The sequence below is a fragment of the Pundamilia nyererei genome, unplaced genomic scaffold (genome assembly GCF_000239375.1).
Source record: "Pundamilia nyererei isolate P.nyererei 1_Seehausen unplaced genomic scaffold, PunNye1.0 scaffold00059, whole genome shotgun sequence".
Lineage (NCBI taxonomy): Eukaryota > Metazoa > Chordata > Actinopteri > Cichliformes > Cichlidae > Pundamilia > Pundamilia nyererei.
In genome coordinates, this window is record NW_005187460.1 from 1,312,946 (window position 1) to 1,329,746 (window position 16,801).

Below are 16,801 nucleotides of genomic sequence, written 5' to 3' on the forward strand. Positions count from 1 at the left end.
TTCAATGGGAGCAACAGGACGGTCAAATGTCGCTGATTTTACTACAGAGTAGGACGGATTGTAGGGTAGCAAACATCGTCGGAAAACACGTGTTCAACACTGCAGGTTACCTGGTGTAATGGTTTTCAGCTAAAAAGAAACATGGTCTGACTCCTACCCAACTATATAAAGAGTAACTGCAGGTTAAATGCAGCTAACATGTCCTGTTTTCAGCCAGGCACTTACACCTCCGCTCCGCTGCGTCTCACAGTAGGGGAGAGGCGAGCTGGAACAAACCATTTTGGGGGGGGGGGTATCTATACTTTTGTTGTTGAAATGTTACGTACTGTATGCTTTTTATATTTTTACTAGTGTGTCACAAAAACAGCAAATATTGTCAAAAAAAAGTAAGAAATCTTTGGGGGTCTTCAGCCCAAAAATGGGCTAAAATCGCCCCTGGCTCAGACCGTCATGAAACGGGGCAGAAATCAGCTGATCTGCGCTGTCTTTATCTGAGCAGTGCGCAGATTTCACTGTACTGATTTAGTAACGATGTTAGAGATTGAGGAAATGTTTGTTAGATGTTAATGTGTGAATATTGCAATGTGCAACAAACAGACAAAACAAAAAACCCGAAAGCAAAAGAGATGAGCGCATTTATTAACAAAGGCAGAGCTCCGGATCTGATAGTGAATAATATAATACAGGTCAACTGTTACACCCAGAGATGAGAAATATGATGCATTCAAATAAAATGCATCATATTTCTTTTTTTTACTAATGATTTATTTTTTACATATTTTTCTTTATTCTAGAGAGGTGAGGCTGAAATAGTTTGGGCATGTGCAGAGGAGGGACAGCTGGATGTTGAAGATGAAGCTGCCAGGAAGGAGGAAAAAAGGAAGACCTCAGAGATTCATTGATGTAGTGAAGGGGGACATGCAGAGGGCTGCTGAGGTGACCCCTGAAGGGAGAAGCCAGAAGATAATTTTCCTGTGAGAATGTAAGTAACGTTCACAGATTTATGTTCTGTATTGTTTTACGTATGTTAGATCTTTCTGTGTTAAGGAAGCTATAAAACCACCTCCCACACTCTGCTCCACCAAGCATGGCCTCCTGACTGCAGGAACTTCACACAGTCACACAGAAACAAACTAGTTTTCTTATTTAATCTGTGTTTAGTTGATAATGTTGTAACCTGACTGTTGGAGGCAGTCAGAAGATTCACATGTTAGAACTCTATATTTGTTTTTACTTGACTAATTAAAAAAAAAAAAACTTCTTGAGGATGTTGAGGATTCATTTTCACTGTAGTTTTTTACTCAGAGGGGTGTGCACCCAGCACATGACAACCTTTACAAGTCAGTTAGAAAATCTCAGCGTGGAGCTCGGAGACCAAGGGGAGGATTTTAACAGCTGCTCTCGCTTTGAAGTCGTCTTCCTGCTTCGAGGTGAAGAACAATAAATAGGGTGAGGCTGTCCACAGAGACTCACAAGAGTGTGAAACAAAGAGGAAAGACACATTATGACGGAGCTGCGGTGGATCTCAGAGCTTCTGTAACTGAACGGACAATGAAGGCGAGGCCGGCCTGGATTCTTATTTTCTTTCAGCTTTTCGAAGGTAAGAAATACGGACATTTGAATCATATTAATAATTGTGTGTGTGTGTGTGTGTAGACTTAAACTAAAAGTTTGTGAGAGAAGGTTTGAAATCATAAACCTTGGTAATGAATAAAAGGAACATTTGATCTCATGATGGGGGAAACAAATCAACCTCCACAACGAGATGTAAAGAAAGTGGAAAATCTGATGGCTCCTTCTCCAGCTGTTTGGACATGTGATAGACAGAAGGGTTAATCCTCAGGGATGTTGAGACATATTTCCGTGTGGAGTTAACGTCTATCATTCCCTCCTTCAGCCAACGCAGAGGTGATCTTAAAACGTCTGACGGAGGGTCAGGCTGTGGTGATCTCCTGCTCCCCTTGGCAGGCCCACGGAGGCCTGACGGGCCTCCACCTGTACCACCGCGGTGTCCAGAGCCAGACAACCCTGGTGTCCATGACTGAGGCCGGTGAGGTCACGGTCGCCACGGATCACAGAGCTCGCCTGGTGCTCAGTGGAGACCTGAGCTCCATGAAGGTCAACGTGACCATTTCTCGCTTAGAGCTGAGCGACACAGGGCTGTACATGTGGGATCTGAGCTACAGAGACACTAACAGCTCTGATCAGATGATCCTCTGCGCTCAGAAGACCTTCGTGCTGGTTGAGGTGGCAGGTATGTGGTTACACCACCTCACAGTGCAGGATTCAAGCTTGTTGAGATTTAACTGTTGTTTGTGCTGCAGGGAGGCCGTGCCACTGCTCTCCTGGTTACGCCCCTCTACTCTGGACCATCTTCACAGCAGCAGGGCTTCTTCTGCTGACCCTCACCTGGCTGGCCATCCAGAAATGTGTGAGTAGTTACCTCAGAGATGCAGCTTTAACCGAGCTCTGATAGTTTGGTTGCATAACTCCATCAAAATAACGGCTACAGCTGCACGAGTGAGTTACACGAGGCTAATTATCGATTAATGTGTCGGCTATGATCCTGGTCTGACAGTCATCTGTTCTTTTTTTGATAAAGTGTGATGTGTGACTGCAGCATCGTTACTCAAAATGTGCAAAAGGTATTAGCAGACAGGAGCCCAAGTTAGAGGTGAACCACAGCAGGATCTGTGTTCAATAACCCAGACAACCTCAAATGACTGTACGCTTCGTTTCCTGCTGCGTTATTATTAATACCATCAGTTTTGCACAAAATAGCCAAGGTGCAAAACCCAAGGACAGAACAGTTTCTAATGTAATTAGTATCATTTGCTTTTTTAAGTAACAAACTTTATAAGGTCTGTGATCAGGTACTGGTGGAGTGAGCGTTAAAGGAGAGATTACTGGAGTATTTTGATATTTTGAGACTGAAAACCCCCAAGGGATTTTTTATTTTTTTTTTTAAATCAAGACGACACATCCAAGCTACAAAAACAAAAGCTGAAACTTTTTGTTCTATCACAATCTAAAAAAACAAACAAACAAACATGTGTTGTAGGTGAAGTTAAGGTCTCATCGCAAACCACAACCTCATGCTCCAATCTATGAGGAAAAGGGGAGGAAGCAGCAGCACCCGAGCCCCAGAGGCCCCCAGAATAACCACGAGGCCCCCTCGCACCTGGAGGAAGTCAACTTCCCCGTGTACGCTAACCCAAACATCCGACAGCTTCAGGACAACTACTACGCCTGTCCCAGACAGCTCAAACTGAGAGACTGACACCATCGGGCCAACGGTGCTGCGAGCAGTAACAGGAAATAACAGACGCCTTTGCAAAAATACAAGCGCTGCACACGCTCCGATGGTGATTTGCATTCAGGATACAAAAGGATGAAGAAATAGCACGAACCTCCACTGAGGCGACTCACTCTCTGAGCAGTATTCACTTTTAAAATTGTATTTTGTACACATGCATTTAGTTTACTTTGTTCTTTTTAAACATAATTTAAGAAGTTTGTTATTTTCTCTGTTCAAAACCCTTTTTATATATATGTGATCAAACATTTAAGTGGTGATACTTAAAAATGGTTAGTGATACTTGTAACTCATTTAGGCTCAACTTGGAATAAAGGCAGACGTGAAAAGTAAAAATGAGGTCAGAGGTCACATGTGACATTTAGAATTCCTGCACACCATTATCAGTTAGCAAAACAAAAATAGCTCTTTATAACATTATCACTTTTATCTTCAGCTAAATCTACTCAGCTTGAAGGAGCAGTCAAGCTGACCAGGGGTGTCGTTATATGGCTTGGGGGCCAGAAACAGCCAGGTAGAGAAGACCTCCCCCATGACCAGTCACACTACACAAAAGTAATTAAGTAATATATAAACAAAGTAAGCCTTTTCACCATCTACTCTTCCATTTCCATTACCTACAGCAGCATTTCTTCATCACAAACTCTGATGTTCTGCTGAAATTGCACTTTTTTTCTTACATCTGGGAGATTCAGTGTGTGGTTAAACTTCTTCACAATGACAGAAATGAGTTAAACATCGCTGTTTACACGATAAATTTTTACGCTGATAACACACCACACTTGTAAGAATCATAGTGTCTGAGTCAGAAGGCTTTTTGTCAATTTTAGACCAATAAATCATTGAGTCGACCTTAAATACCTCGATGGACTGTTAACCCGATCCCGCTCTACACTCTGTGGAAAGTCTTTGAGCTATCGTGTTTACAGACAGGACAACACACATTAAACCTTCTTGGTGGAAGCAATACATGAGAAGGGGACGGCTTTAACAGCCAAGAAACAAAAAAATGCTATTTTTATTAATATTTGAAAGAAGCTCCATAGTTCATGAAAACATTTGTTTCGGTGCATGTCATTTAACAATCACATTCTATGAGGAGTAAGAGATATACAGAGAGAAACAAAATAAAAACAAAACATTACAAGCCACTGACTTCTCATTAACTCTCAGTACAGACGTTTTTACTTAATATTTCAAACAAAAAAAAAAAGAAAAAAAAAGCAGCCCTAATCCCATAACTTTCCCACCCACCCTCTGTAAAACCTTAACTGAGGAGAAAAACAAACAAAAACAACAACAAAAAAAACCCTTGGAGGGTGACAGGCTAGAATCCCACAGTGCTAAAGAGTGAGACGCTCATTGGTTTTTAGGAATACACAGCATGGTGATGTAGCGCTAGGCCAATCTGAATCAGAGGGTGGGGGGAGGAAGCTGGAGATGGAGGTCTCCAACCCCTCTCTGCCCTCTTTATCAAAGAAAAAAAACAAAACTCCTCAAACAAATAAAAACACATTGGATCCCCAAAACCCCTGCAATAGATCAGCCACCTACAGCAAGTAGGCCATAAAATCCCCACCTTCACCCCTCCCACCCCCACCCCAAACACTTGTGCATAGTTTCATGATCCTTTTACAACCAGCTCACGTTTTACAAACATCCTCCAAGCTGTGAAAAATGCTCCACAAAAAGAAAGAAAACAAAATTCATCTATTATTAATATTAATACCCGCTGTGGGAGAATGAGAGCGAGAGAGAGAGAGACACAGAGAGAGAGAGAGAGAGAGAGAAAGAGATTAATGCACAATGTTTCCTGAATCAGTCAGGACGGGACCTCATTAAGAAAACACAATAAAGATTCAAACATACAGCATTTTGCATGTTATTCACCATCTTTTTTTTTTTTCTTAAACAAACTCAGACCATTTTTGTTTTTGTTTTTTCCATGTAAAGCAATTTTAATATATAGATTTATATATATAAAGCACTCCATTTTTATTTTAAAGTCCATTATTTGGTTATTATGTAACTGCTACGGATTTAGAAACAAAAGGTATTCTCTCTTCTTCTGAAATCCATAACTTTCAGTGCTTAGAATTGTTTCTTTTAAGTCATCCTTTGTTTTTGTTTTTTTTTTTGTTTTTTTCTTTAAACTCATAAAAATGTACATTAAAATGGCGTGGAGTTGGTACTCTGGAACCCTGGCCTTCCTGAGACAAGATCCACTTTTTCGTGTGTGTGCAAGATAGTGAGCAATTATGTCTTTTTTTGTCTTCTTTTCTGTTTTTTTATATAAAGGAAAAAAATATATATAATCAACATAAAACAGGCTTCAGATAGTCCATGAACAACATTAACACAGAATAAAGAAGGTTAAACATAACAAGACAACACTGTTCAATCCCAGAGTTCTGAAAGTAGCACAATAAAATCTTCATTCTGTGAAGTGTTGCACTTTTTCTTAAAAATGGAAGCATTTGTCCTTTTTTTTTTTTAAATTTTTTTTTTTTTTTTTTAAGTTTGCCCACATGGTTTCATTCCTTTGTTTTGCTGATTTGTTTCTGAACTCCAGAATAAAAACTGTAAACTGTCAGTGGCCTTGCAGAAGAACAGATGAGTGAACTAAGAGAAAACCGAACGAAAGCTAACAAACCCCGAAAAATAAAATAAAAATAAAAAGGTAGGCACCTCTGAATGAGCCCTAGAAGCCAAGGCTCGGTCTGATGTCATGTCCTTCACCCTCCGTTGCTCAGATTTGGGAGAGCTGAAGTCCTTCTACCCCAATCTATGGCCACAGGTCTGCAAAATACTTCTTTTTTTTTTTTGCTGCATTTTTTTTTATACATATATGATTTTTTTTTCGATTTTTTTTTAAGTTTATAGTCTGAAAAATGGTGCAATACTCAATTATGATCCATACTTTCTTGGATTATTCCACAATGAAAGCCACTAAGGTAGATAAACATTACATTTTCTTTTTAAAAACACACTTATTTTTAGTCCTTGAGTAAACATTTACACATGAACTGTCCCCCCAGATACCTCTTCCCCCCTCCCCTCAGTACTTGTATCATGTTGTTCATATAGCTGGATGAGGGGTGAGGCTGACACTCAGTGCAACGCTAGAGGCTAGTAACAATTAACATCAGAATATAGTATTTGACAAGCAAAAAGAAAACAACAACAAAAATGATACTGAACTGAAGAGAAACGTGAGGCAGAGATCCCTCCGCTGTAATCACGAGCTCTCACGCATCGTTTCACCTCGCAGACATTCATTCACAACGTACAGTACAAGCGGCCTTGTGCAAACACTCAAATACGACTGATGTAAATTTGCCTTTAAAAAAAAAAAACTTTTTAAAACCGATCTTTGTTTTTTTTTTCACTCTGAACTGATGCTTAAAAATAAAATAAAATAAAACTCCAAAGTGAATGAATGAGACAAGAAAAAGAAAAACACTACAAAAAAAAAAAAGTGTTCACATTACATTATTGGCGCTTCTTTTGATTCAAGTATTTGTTTTCATTATTTTGTATTACTCTGATATGTTTATGATCTTGTCTTCTGGGAAACATTGATGTTGGATACAGAGGGTAAGGAGCTGATGCCAGGGCAGAGGGCGGGGAGGTAAGGGTAAGGGTGTGGGTGGGTGGGGCGTTAGGCTTAAGTGGAAAACAGAAATCTAGCCATAGACACACATACACCCACAAATGTACGCTTGGTTGTATCCTGTGTATGAGCTAGCATGTGCATATTCAACCCAGACCTTTGTTTTTAGAGATTTGCTAATTCAGCTCTTTTTGCCCCCAGATCCTCGACTGATCCACGACTGAGTAGATTTTACTCGAGCTCCAGTTGCCTTTGAGTCCGTGTGACTTAAAATAACAATAATAAATCGTAAAAAATCAGAGGGGGGAGGGGAGGATGTGATTTCCAACACTAGACAGGTAGATAAGAGTGCAGACGAAGGCGTGGGAGAGGGTGGGGCTTCTCAGTGCTGGTGAAATCCCAGGGCACGTCTGAGACTCGGTCCTGGTCACCCATCCCTCCCACTCGGTTCAACTTCCCCCTCCTCCCGTTGATTCAAGTCCAGTGTGGAGCAAAATGCAGGTTTTTCAGGAACAATCGCACAAAAACAGACAGCACAGGCAATAGTGATTGTTTCGTTGAATGATGCGAGTCTAAAGTGACTCTGGAAGAGGGTCAAAAACCACCCCGCAAAGAGTTTTAAGACTTGGTACCGAACTTGAGGTGCGTCTCTTGTTTCTGCTGATACGTCAGATCCCCGCTTGGACCCCCAAAGTCAAATGTGCAGACATGACCTGTTTTCTATATATATTCATATATATGCGTGTATACTGGCTGGCACAACCTTCAGGTTTGGAGGTCCAGAGTGAACCTCCAGGATACAGCTTCTCCCAGGCGTGGCTCGGAGAAACGAGCCCAGAGAGGGTGAGAAGGCGGCAGCTTGCAGAGAAACAGAAATCAGGCGTCTCGGCCTCAGAGTGCACAGCTGAAACAGACTGTGGTTTTTTTTGTAGTTTCTAGTTTTTGCAAAAACCTTGATGATAAAGGAAAAAAAGAGAAAGAAAGATAATGTTTTTGGTTTTTAAAGAGATGTACCCGATGTGACCCATAAACAGTGCACAGACACATACAGGGACGCTCCCTCCTCCTCCTCCTACTGGTGAGTGACCAGCTCCACTCATCTGGCCTTAAGCCTCCCACAGCTCCCACAGCCCTGCAGCGATAACATACACTCATTGTTGCTAAGGATAAATCAGGATGTGGCCAAAAGTGGAAGTAGACTTTTAGAAATCTGTTGGCACAAAAACTCAACTTGGTGCCTCCAGCAGGTCATTTAGTGTCATCTAACAGCTCTGTCCACTACACGCCCCGCCCCCACCCTTTATTTTTTTTCCTATTCTGAAGAGAGGCTCCATCAGTGTCCCCTACATTTGAATCCAGGTGAGGTTTCAAGAGAAGCTGCCCGGTAATAAAGGTTGAAAGGGTTAAGTGGAAAATTGGCGGATGAAGGGGATGGCTGTGAGCGAACACCTCCTTGTCTTTGCATAGAAATGGAAGGCTGTCATCAAGTTGAGGTGGTTCTAAGTGATAACTGGGTGCTCCCAGAGTTAAAGCACCAGCGTGAGCGAGGCCCATCAACACTAAAAACGATGGGTGTGTTACGACACAGCGCAGTGGACGCTCGGTCACCCCAGGATGGACAGAAGAAGTTGGCTTGTCATCCTGGAGAACCTTAAACTACACCCCCCTCCCCCCTCCTTCTCATCCTGATTTGACTCCTCAATTCTGAACCCCCTCCCTCCCTCCCTCCCTCCCTCCCTCAGTGATTCACGCGGCTGAGGCGTACCTCTAAACTACACGCTGGTTCTGCCTTGGAGGCAGCGGCGGTGGGAGGGACAGGAAAGAAGATGAACACTGCATAAAAACCATGAAATCATCAAATATAACAATCGTTCATGATAACAGCAACAATATCAGCAAACTCCTCACAACAAAACAAAATTAAAATGCACACCAGCAACTCCAATAAAAAAAAAAAAAGAAAAAAAGAAGAAGGGGAAAATACAATAAAACAAAACATCAGTCGACTCCGTCTCCGGATAAAGTGATCCTTGCAGGAGAGAGTGGAAGTGGAGGTTGCTGACAGACTCTGGTGTAGCAGTAGTAGTAGTGAGTAGTAGATTCAATACAAGGTGGCGGGCCAGTTCTGAAGGAGCTGCTCTTGGGAGGAAAAGGAGAAGGAAGAGGAGGGAAGCTAGTCTGTAAGGGTCCGCAGGGAGGCAGCGAGCGAGCGTGGGAGATGGAGGGAGGGGGCGAGGGCTGCTGCAGCACTGCACTCTGCAGCAGGCAGGCACTCAGTGGCCACACTATCACACAGGTTGGCAGGACCTCCAACAACAAAAACAATCCAAAAGCGGGGGTGGGGGCGATCCTCCCTGCTGAACCCAGTAGAACATGAACACGTCGAGTGTTTCCAGACACCAAGGATAAAGATTTCAAAAGCTGCAATGTAACAGTGATATCTACTTTGATAGCAGAGGGGTGGAGGTCTCTGAGGTCTTTTCCTGCCACCACCCATCATCGCTTGACTTAGTTCTTCTTTGTGTTTCCTTTCACTTTGCTACTGTTTGACATCCTTTCTGGTCCCGCTGACTCGAGGGAAGAAGGACTCCAAAAAAAACAAAAAACAAAAAAAAAAAAACAATTGGGGAAAAAATAAAAATAAATTCACATCCACGTCAAGTTCAAAAATAAGTATACAGAGAAGCCACTAAGCAGATTGCTTTTGTTGTCTTTTCAATTTTTATTTGCCAGTGTTGCTTCTCCTTTCTTCTGTTCGTTGGCATTGAGGGTATGAGGAGTAGCCGTGCTCTTGCTATGTGCTGTGATAAGACCACCAACTCACACAAATCGTTGATTCAGACATTTCTTGAAATGCAAATGTGGGTAAAATGGAGGGAAGGGGAGTCATCTGGTCTTCTTGTTTTGGTTTGACGCCATCACCCCGTCATGCATGCACGCACGCGCACACACACACACACGCACACACACACACGCACACCTGCCTGTCCTTCTCCCCAAAAATCAGTCACAAGCATAATCGTGGAGAGTCGGGTGGTGTGTGCGTCCTTGTGTTTAGACAGAAGGCCAGCGTGCTACTCTCCTGACACCCTGCTGGGGGAGACAAAGGGAAGCTGTAGTGGCAGGGTTTTTTTTGTTTGTTTGTTTTTTGTTTTGCAATGAGGAGATGAGGGCCGGTACAGGCGGGTGGATGGGTGGGTGGTGAAGTTGGCGGGCAGACAGATAAAGTGTTTGCAGTTCATTCGTTACAGTCTCCTCTATTAATCCCGCGAGTAGGGGTGCTTGGACGGTGAGAGTCTGTGGCTATAATATTGCACGTCGCTTGAAATGGTTGCTTTGCAGGCGGAGTGGGCGCGCACGTTAGAGGGGGCGAGGCAGAGGCAGGGAACGACTTAAGTTTTTTTTTCTCCTCCTCCACAGCATCAGTGACTGGGTCTGAGAGACTGAGACCAAACTGCGAGGTGTCTCCCCGCAAGTGAGTTGAGGTGCATCGAAGTGTTTCATCTTTACAGTTCCATAGTAATAGCAGTGGTTCATCGTTGTCGCCCATCTTAACTGTACATGCGACGACCCCACCCACCCCGTCCCTCGACACCACCACATAAGATTGACAGACACATTTTGAATAATATCATTTCTTAGCTTTGTTTGCAATGGTTCAAGAAGAGAAATGAAAAATAAAACTACAAAAATAAATGGCTTGAACAAGGCGAACAGAGTTGCATCATTCCCTTTGAGCGCTGTGAGGGGAACTCAATCTGCTTTTAAACAAACAAACAAAACTAAACAAAACAATGCACTGAAGTCGCGAGCTGTGGTTGCTTAAGCGGTTGTTAAGCCGCAGCAGCATGTACTCTCCACTCAGGTTTCACTGGCTCAGAAATAAGGGTGTGCAGGTGTCCGTATGCTTCTTCACCAAGTACAGAGTGAGTGAGGATAGCAGGGCAGGAAATAGTTTAAGGCTAATTATTAGTGCTGAGAGAAACAAATGTCGAGTCTGGACCAGCTGAAAGTTCAACAACCACTCTGATTGAAGGGTTTTTTTAAACTTTGGGAATGACGCCTTTTTGTTTTCCATGGATCTCTGAGGTGCAGTATGATTGCCTCAAATAGGCAGTGAGGGATTCGTTTAAAGATGGCAGCTCGTCACTGTGTCAGTTTGACTAAAAGTACGTCTCGCACGGCAAAGTTCTCAAAAGTTCATTTCTGAAAAAATAAAATAAAGTTCTCGTTCCTGTGAAGAAAAAGCTGAACACTGTGATCAAAATATCCGTTATTGGGATTCACAACAGAACTGCAACTAAAAATGTCAGTAAAAACCCAGGAGGAGACGAGGCTGACGAGGGCGAGCAGCAAGGTGTTTCCTCGTCCTCCTCCGTCTCTCCTTTCCACCTTTACATCCACGCTGATTATCTCCACATTGATTTGCAAGGTTTTTGCTCCTGTTTGTGTTTGTTTTTGTAAGCCTAGACTCTTCTATCCTACATGGACTCCCCGCTCAGCAGGTCCCCAGGCAGCAGTGTATTGATTGGGGTGGGGCTCCCCATGACCCGTCCCTCCTCTCCACTCGGGGGTCCCCACAGGCTGGAATACTGCTGAACACCACCCCACAGCAGCTCTCCGCCTGTTTTTGTTCCGCCTGCTCCCAGGCCGCCGCTGCTACTGTTGCTGCCGGCGCCGTTGTTGTTGTTGTTCCAGTGGGGCGAGTGCCCGATGGGGTGAGACGCTCCAGACCCGGTCCCGCCCATCCTTGTCTGATTGGTGCCTGGAGTGGCCTGCCAGCTGGTTGTTCCTCCGAGTGACTGGCCCTGTGCAAAGAAGCGGTTCACTTCCTCTTCCCCGGCGAACTCGGCCAGGATGGTGGTGTTCCCGAGCACGCACCTGCGTGGAGATTGAAGCACAAAGACAAATGATTCATGGTTAAATGCCCTAAAATTAACTGAGTGAAACACTTTGAACCAATGCGCTGATGCACGTACATGTGCAGGGACTTTTGCGCCTTGGCAGCTTCGTCCTTGGAGCTGTAGCGCACTACAGCATTTCCCTGTGTCAGGTTGAGGTGGAATGTGATGAGGGGGCCGTGTTGCATGCACAGTGTTCGCAGAGTCGAACCATCAATCTGAAAAAGAAAAAACAGCTGCCAATGGTGAGCCAGCTCATTTAATTTTAGCTACAAAGGGGCGTATTTTCAAAAACTGTGGAGAAGCAAGCCTCTTACCTGCGGAGTGAGGTTCCTCAGCACGAGCCAGCTACTTGTTCTGGTGGAGCTGTCTGTACTCCATGTGGTACCTGCTGTGCACGAGAAAGAGACAGCAGTGAAAGGAAGAAGTCTGTTGGCATGTGGTTCATACTTCCCAAGCTTGTGTGAAACCAGAATCAAGTCAGTTAAGCTCAATGGGTGGTGTCAACTTCACCCACGAAAAAAGAAAAGCTGACCAGAGTCAGTTGATTTCAACGTTCAACCACAACAAGATCTTCTCGAGGCGTTATTCCTGCCTGTGCTCTACCTGTACAGCAGCCCTGCGGTCGTAGGCCACATCAAAGTGCCTCCTCCTATGAGAGTATACTGACAACCACGCTCACACATAGTACTTTAAATACACTAACCTCTGCACGGCTCACAGAATGTGAACTTTTCCTCTTTGCTATACGGTTTCATTTCTAATTATTCCACTGTTTTCATTTTTTAAATGTCCAGTATTTTCACATGAATGCTGTTTTCTTCCAAATCACCCATGGAAACAATTCCTATTAGAAGTGCATTGTCTTCCGAAAGTTTGAAGCTTTGTTGGTTTGTTATTTTAACAGTTATATCTGTCTTTTGGATTAATGACATGACAAAATTCACGTGAAGCATTTGAAGAGGAACGTGACAAACATTGGAGACACAATAACCTCTTTGTAACACTACCTGTGGTGTAAGAGCTGCTCCAGCCTTGTCCCAGACCCAGAGAGCTGCCCCCCCAGGTGGAGGAAGGCTTTGTGTTGGTGAGGCCAGGCGGGGGGCGGGAAGGGGCTGTGGTGCTGCTCCGAGGGCCCTGTGGGACCTTCCACAGCTCGTGGGACAGAGAGGCCTGGCTGTGAGAAATGGGGCCTGGAGACCAAGTGGATTTCATCTCTGACAGCTTACCTACAAGAAAAAGAAGATGGCAAAGGTTGGTCTACAGAATCATTCGTCCGAAAGACAACCGCTCCCGCAGGAAGGAGTCCTGCAGGATGAAATCGCTGAAAAGTTCTGAGAAACTGTCCAAAGGTGAATATGAATAAGCAAGTAAAGACTGCATTACAAAGTACAGCCTTCGCTGGATTTTACTCCAAAATAATCTCATCTTGTGTCATGGTACAAATCTATCTTCTGTTTCTGTGAAGCACACACTTTATATATAAACCAAAAATAACTGAACTTGGTGGCTTTCATGCACATTTGTGTGTGGCGCAGGAGGCACAAAACCCCACAGTGTGTTAGCGTATGCATGAGATGTGTTTGAGAGACACACAAAAAAGGAAAATTACTTCATTCAAACAGACCAGTTAAGAGTCGCTGTAAAAACGGGAAACACGACAAGCTGTACTCTCCATGCCGCACACAGAGGAGGAAGGAGATACACTAACATCGCAGGGAGGGGATTATGCACTGCATGATACACAAAACTGACAGGGATAGAGCTCAAATGAAGGTCACGTTTAATCAGGGGCAGTGACTCGTATGGAAAAGAAGACGTGTCTCTCCAGTGAATGGCTGAGGCTCTCGGTGTTAAAGTAACAGGAAGGAGAGGAAAATGCTTGACTTGCAGTGAAATTAGCCACTGCAGTGTGGCGAGGGGGTGGGTGGGTGGTTGTGGATAAACCATGTACCTGCATCCTCCATCTCCGGGGACGAAAGACTGAACGAGCTAGTGTAGCCACTGACTGGCCAATCAGTGGAGGGAGGCAGAGCCTCGTTCTGAGATGAGGTGGGAGAGGAGCCTAAGCCGACGCCAGCAACACAAACAAATAGATACAAAACAAATAAGGAAAACGCAGCAGAGAGAAAATGGCATAAAGAAAAACACACAACAAATGATGACAGTAAGGTTCTTTAAGAAGAGAAGAATATAGAACATGACAATGATTACAGCAGCAGTTAAAAAAGTAGGAAAATGAAGAACGAAAGAAAAAGAAGCAGGCTCTCAGGTGGCAGAAATACACCGGATCACGGCTGATTCATACACCTTTCTTTTTTAAAATCATCTCCAATTCATCTCTTTACTTATTTGACTTTAAACATCAGAACCAAAACACTCAAACTGAGCATCTTGATTTGGAGGCGACGTGGTCCGGCCTTCACTCACTTCTCCTGTTCTCACCTCCGCTCCTGTCCCGGAGCAGGTAGCGGTTGACATCTTGGATATTTGTGTTGATGGTGGGTCCGCTGGGGACGCTGCCGGGGGTCACGTTGGGGTCAGTTTCAGGGTCAATATTCTGGAGGCCCTTCCACGGTACACCAGGACAAAACTCTGAAAGTAAAAGGAACACGTGCGCATGATTTTCTTACTTACGGGACACCAAAGAAACTTATAACAGGCATGTTTCACAGGTAAAGGTTTTTCTATTATGCTCATTTTCTGCACATGAATTCAAATGCTTGTCCTGAAGATATGACAAAGCAGTTTTTGGCAGACAACATAACAAACTTAAAGCTGACAAACTGAGAACGTGAGCGCTGCTCACCTGGTGGCCAGTTGATATTGGTCCCATTGGCCATTTTGTCACTGCTGCCTTTGCTTTGTCCCCAGCTGTCTGGAGGCACCAGAGGGCTGGAAGGAGACTCTGAGCTGGATATCAGGCCGTAGGGGCTGTAAGATTCATCCAGCTGAGTGGGCTTTCCAGGAGGGCCCAGGTTGGCACCTAAGAAAAGCACAATGAAACAATGAGACATCTAAAACCCAAATACATTAACAGTTTTTAAATAACTGGCAGAAACTGCTGAAACAGTATTTTCAACACGCTCAAATACAAAGGGATTTTCAAGCTGGCGTTGGGTCTCGTAAACATATTGTTTGGATATACAACTTCCAGTCCACATTTCAGATCTGCATTTTACACATTGAACACTCGTCTCCAGTGTCAAAAGGTGAAATAATCATGACAGTGATCCCCGTTTTCTTTCTCACCATGCTTGCCCAGGTTGGGCTCCAATGGAGAAGAGTTTCCAGAGAGGCTTTCGATTGAGTTTGGGTGTGTCCACTGTGACAGGCGCGATTGGGGTTGGGGGGGTTCCTTCATTGACAGACTTCCCACCTCCATGCAGTTTACATTCAGTCCAGCTGAGGACATTAAGGAGATGTTACTTCACAATCCTGCAAGGACTACTTTTCCACATTCAAAGAGCAATGCTGATACTACTCACAGAGAGAGTAGGGGCTATAGGTGTTAGGAGATGACTGCGGCTCTTTGGTCTGCAGGTCCGGGAGGCCTGGAGCCTGGGGATGACCTGGAAATGAATCCAGGGAGGATTTGGCTCCACCAGGATGCAGGCCTGAGTGGGAAGGGGGCGGTTGCTGTTGCTGCTGCTTCATCAGCAGGGCCTGGGCCAGCTGACGCTGGTGCTGTTGGATCTGCTGCTGCATGTTATTGATTGTACGTGCAACCTAGGGAAAAAAATAAACATGATGGATATTCAATGCACATATTCAACTCTGTATATTTTATATATTTTATTATTATTATTTTTTTACTATTTAATTTGTAAAAATGTGTACACACACACACACACACGAAAATATTTTGCTCGTTTGTGTTGTTGTGTTTGCACATCTCTGTTGCTTGTGGGGCTCGCACACAAGAATTTCACTCGCATGTGCTGTGCCAGTGTGCCTGCACATGTGATGTGACAATAAAAGTGATTTGATTTGATGCGCAGGTTTTACAGATCCAGTAGGAGAATTAAAAAGTGAACCTACTTGCTGCTCTTGTTGTCGAATGGGGCCAGAAACATTGCGCTGCGCCTGCAACATCTGCTGCTGAATTTGTAAACGCTGGTACGCCTGTGCAGGCATAAGCAGGATTAAAAGTTTCTCAATGCCACGTACAATAAATGTAGATTAAACAATATGACCACATGTCCTTGTTAGTTACGTATGAGGTTAAAGATGAATTTAAAATGCTCAGATGTATCCAACAAAACTGAAAGCAGATAAAACTAAATGAGACTCACCAGTTGCAGCTGGTAAAGTTGATTTAGAAGGGTCATATGTTGAGGGTTTATTGGTGAGGTTAAAAGTGCAGGATTCAGACCAATGTTTTTTGCTGCAAACTGTAAGAGCTGTGCTTGAACCTGTGGAAGAAAAAGATAAGTAGGCAACGACTTAACAAAATGAAGACGTAAAACTGAGAATCTGCCTTATGTATAATCTGCACCTTTCTCGTGTTAGACTCTGAGACATTTGAACTGAAATAATAAATGTAAGAATCTCACATGGCTGCTTTTAAAGGTTATGGTACAAGTCTGAAGTATTCACCACTGTATACATACAAACTCGTTCTCTCCTAATATTTAGACAGGAAGTGTTAAATAAGTTCATATGTTTGTGTGTATGAGTGTACCTGAGGGGAGAGAAACTGAGGCACTTGAGCACGTAGACTAGGCTGAGAGGAGCTGAGAGGCGGCACTGGTGGCTGAGGAGGCGGCTGCGGCATGGCCCGGACTTGTGCTGCTCCACCACCGCCAAACATTCCACTCTGCACCTGCCGAAAAGAGGACATGTCGATCATTTTCTTTAGCATTTACTCTACTGAAGTGACCTTGTTTTAATGGAGACTATTTACATTTGTGGCTTTTAAGCATCATAAGACCAGCTCAGGTATGATGTACTACAACGTGCAGAAATCCC

The 16,801-nt window shown here is 43.8% G+C and overlaps 2 protein-coding genes across 11 annotated transcripts in view; one reads left to right on the forward strand and one right to left on the reverse strand.

Annotated features, from left to right (window-relative positions):
* The first annotated feature begins 1,454 nt into the window (after positions 1–1,454).
* LOC102211119 (uncharacterized) lies at positions 1,455–3,475 on the forward strand. Its single transcript, XM_005734565.1, has 4 exons — positions 1,455–1,600; positions 1,898–2,254; positions 2,325–2,431; positions 3,062–3,475. The coding sequence occupies exons 1-4, from the start codon at positions 1,552–1,554 to the stop codon at positions 3,278–3,280; spliced, it is 732 nt and encodes a 243-aa protein (XP_005734622.1). The 5' UTR covers positions 1,455–1,551; the 3' UTR covers positions 3,281–3,475.
* Positions 3,476–8,879: 5,404 nt separating this feature from the next.
* Positions 8,880–16,801, reverse strand: part of tnrc6c1 (trinucleotide repeat containing adaptor 6C1) — a 49,117-nt gene continuing 41,195 nt past the window's right edge. For 3 of the 10 annotated variants that reach the window (XM_013911265.1, XM_013911258.1, XM_013911266.1), the window contains 12 exons: positions 16,515–16,655; positions 16,126–16,245; positions 15,872–15,955; positions 15,319–15,559; positions 15,083–15,235; positions 14,640–14,816; positions 14,261–14,425; positions 13,785–13,895; positions 12,841–13,059; positions 12,148–12,221; positions 11,909–12,048; positions 8,880–11,810 (listed from right to left, as the gene is read on the reverse strand). In XM_013911265.1, coding sequence (XP_013766719.1) covers positions 11,411–11,810; positions 11,909–12,048; positions 12,148–12,221; positions 12,841–13,059; positions 13,785–13,895; positions 14,261–14,425; positions 14,640–14,816; positions 15,083–15,235; positions 15,319–15,559; positions 15,872–15,955; positions 16,126–16,245; positions 16,515–16,655 — 2,025 coding nt within the window. In that variant the 3' untranslated portion in view covers positions 8,880–11,410. The remainder of the gene's footprint in view (positions 11,811–11,908; positions 12,049–12,147; positions 12,222–12,840; positions 13,060–13,784; positions 13,896–14,260; positions 14,426–14,639; positions 14,817–15,082; positions 15,236–15,318; positions 15,560–15,871; positions 15,956–16,125; positions 16,246–16,514; positions 16,656–16,801) is intronic. The other 7 variants (XM_013911260.1, XM_013911261.1, XM_013911259.1 and 4 more) reach the window with 7 other exon arrangements.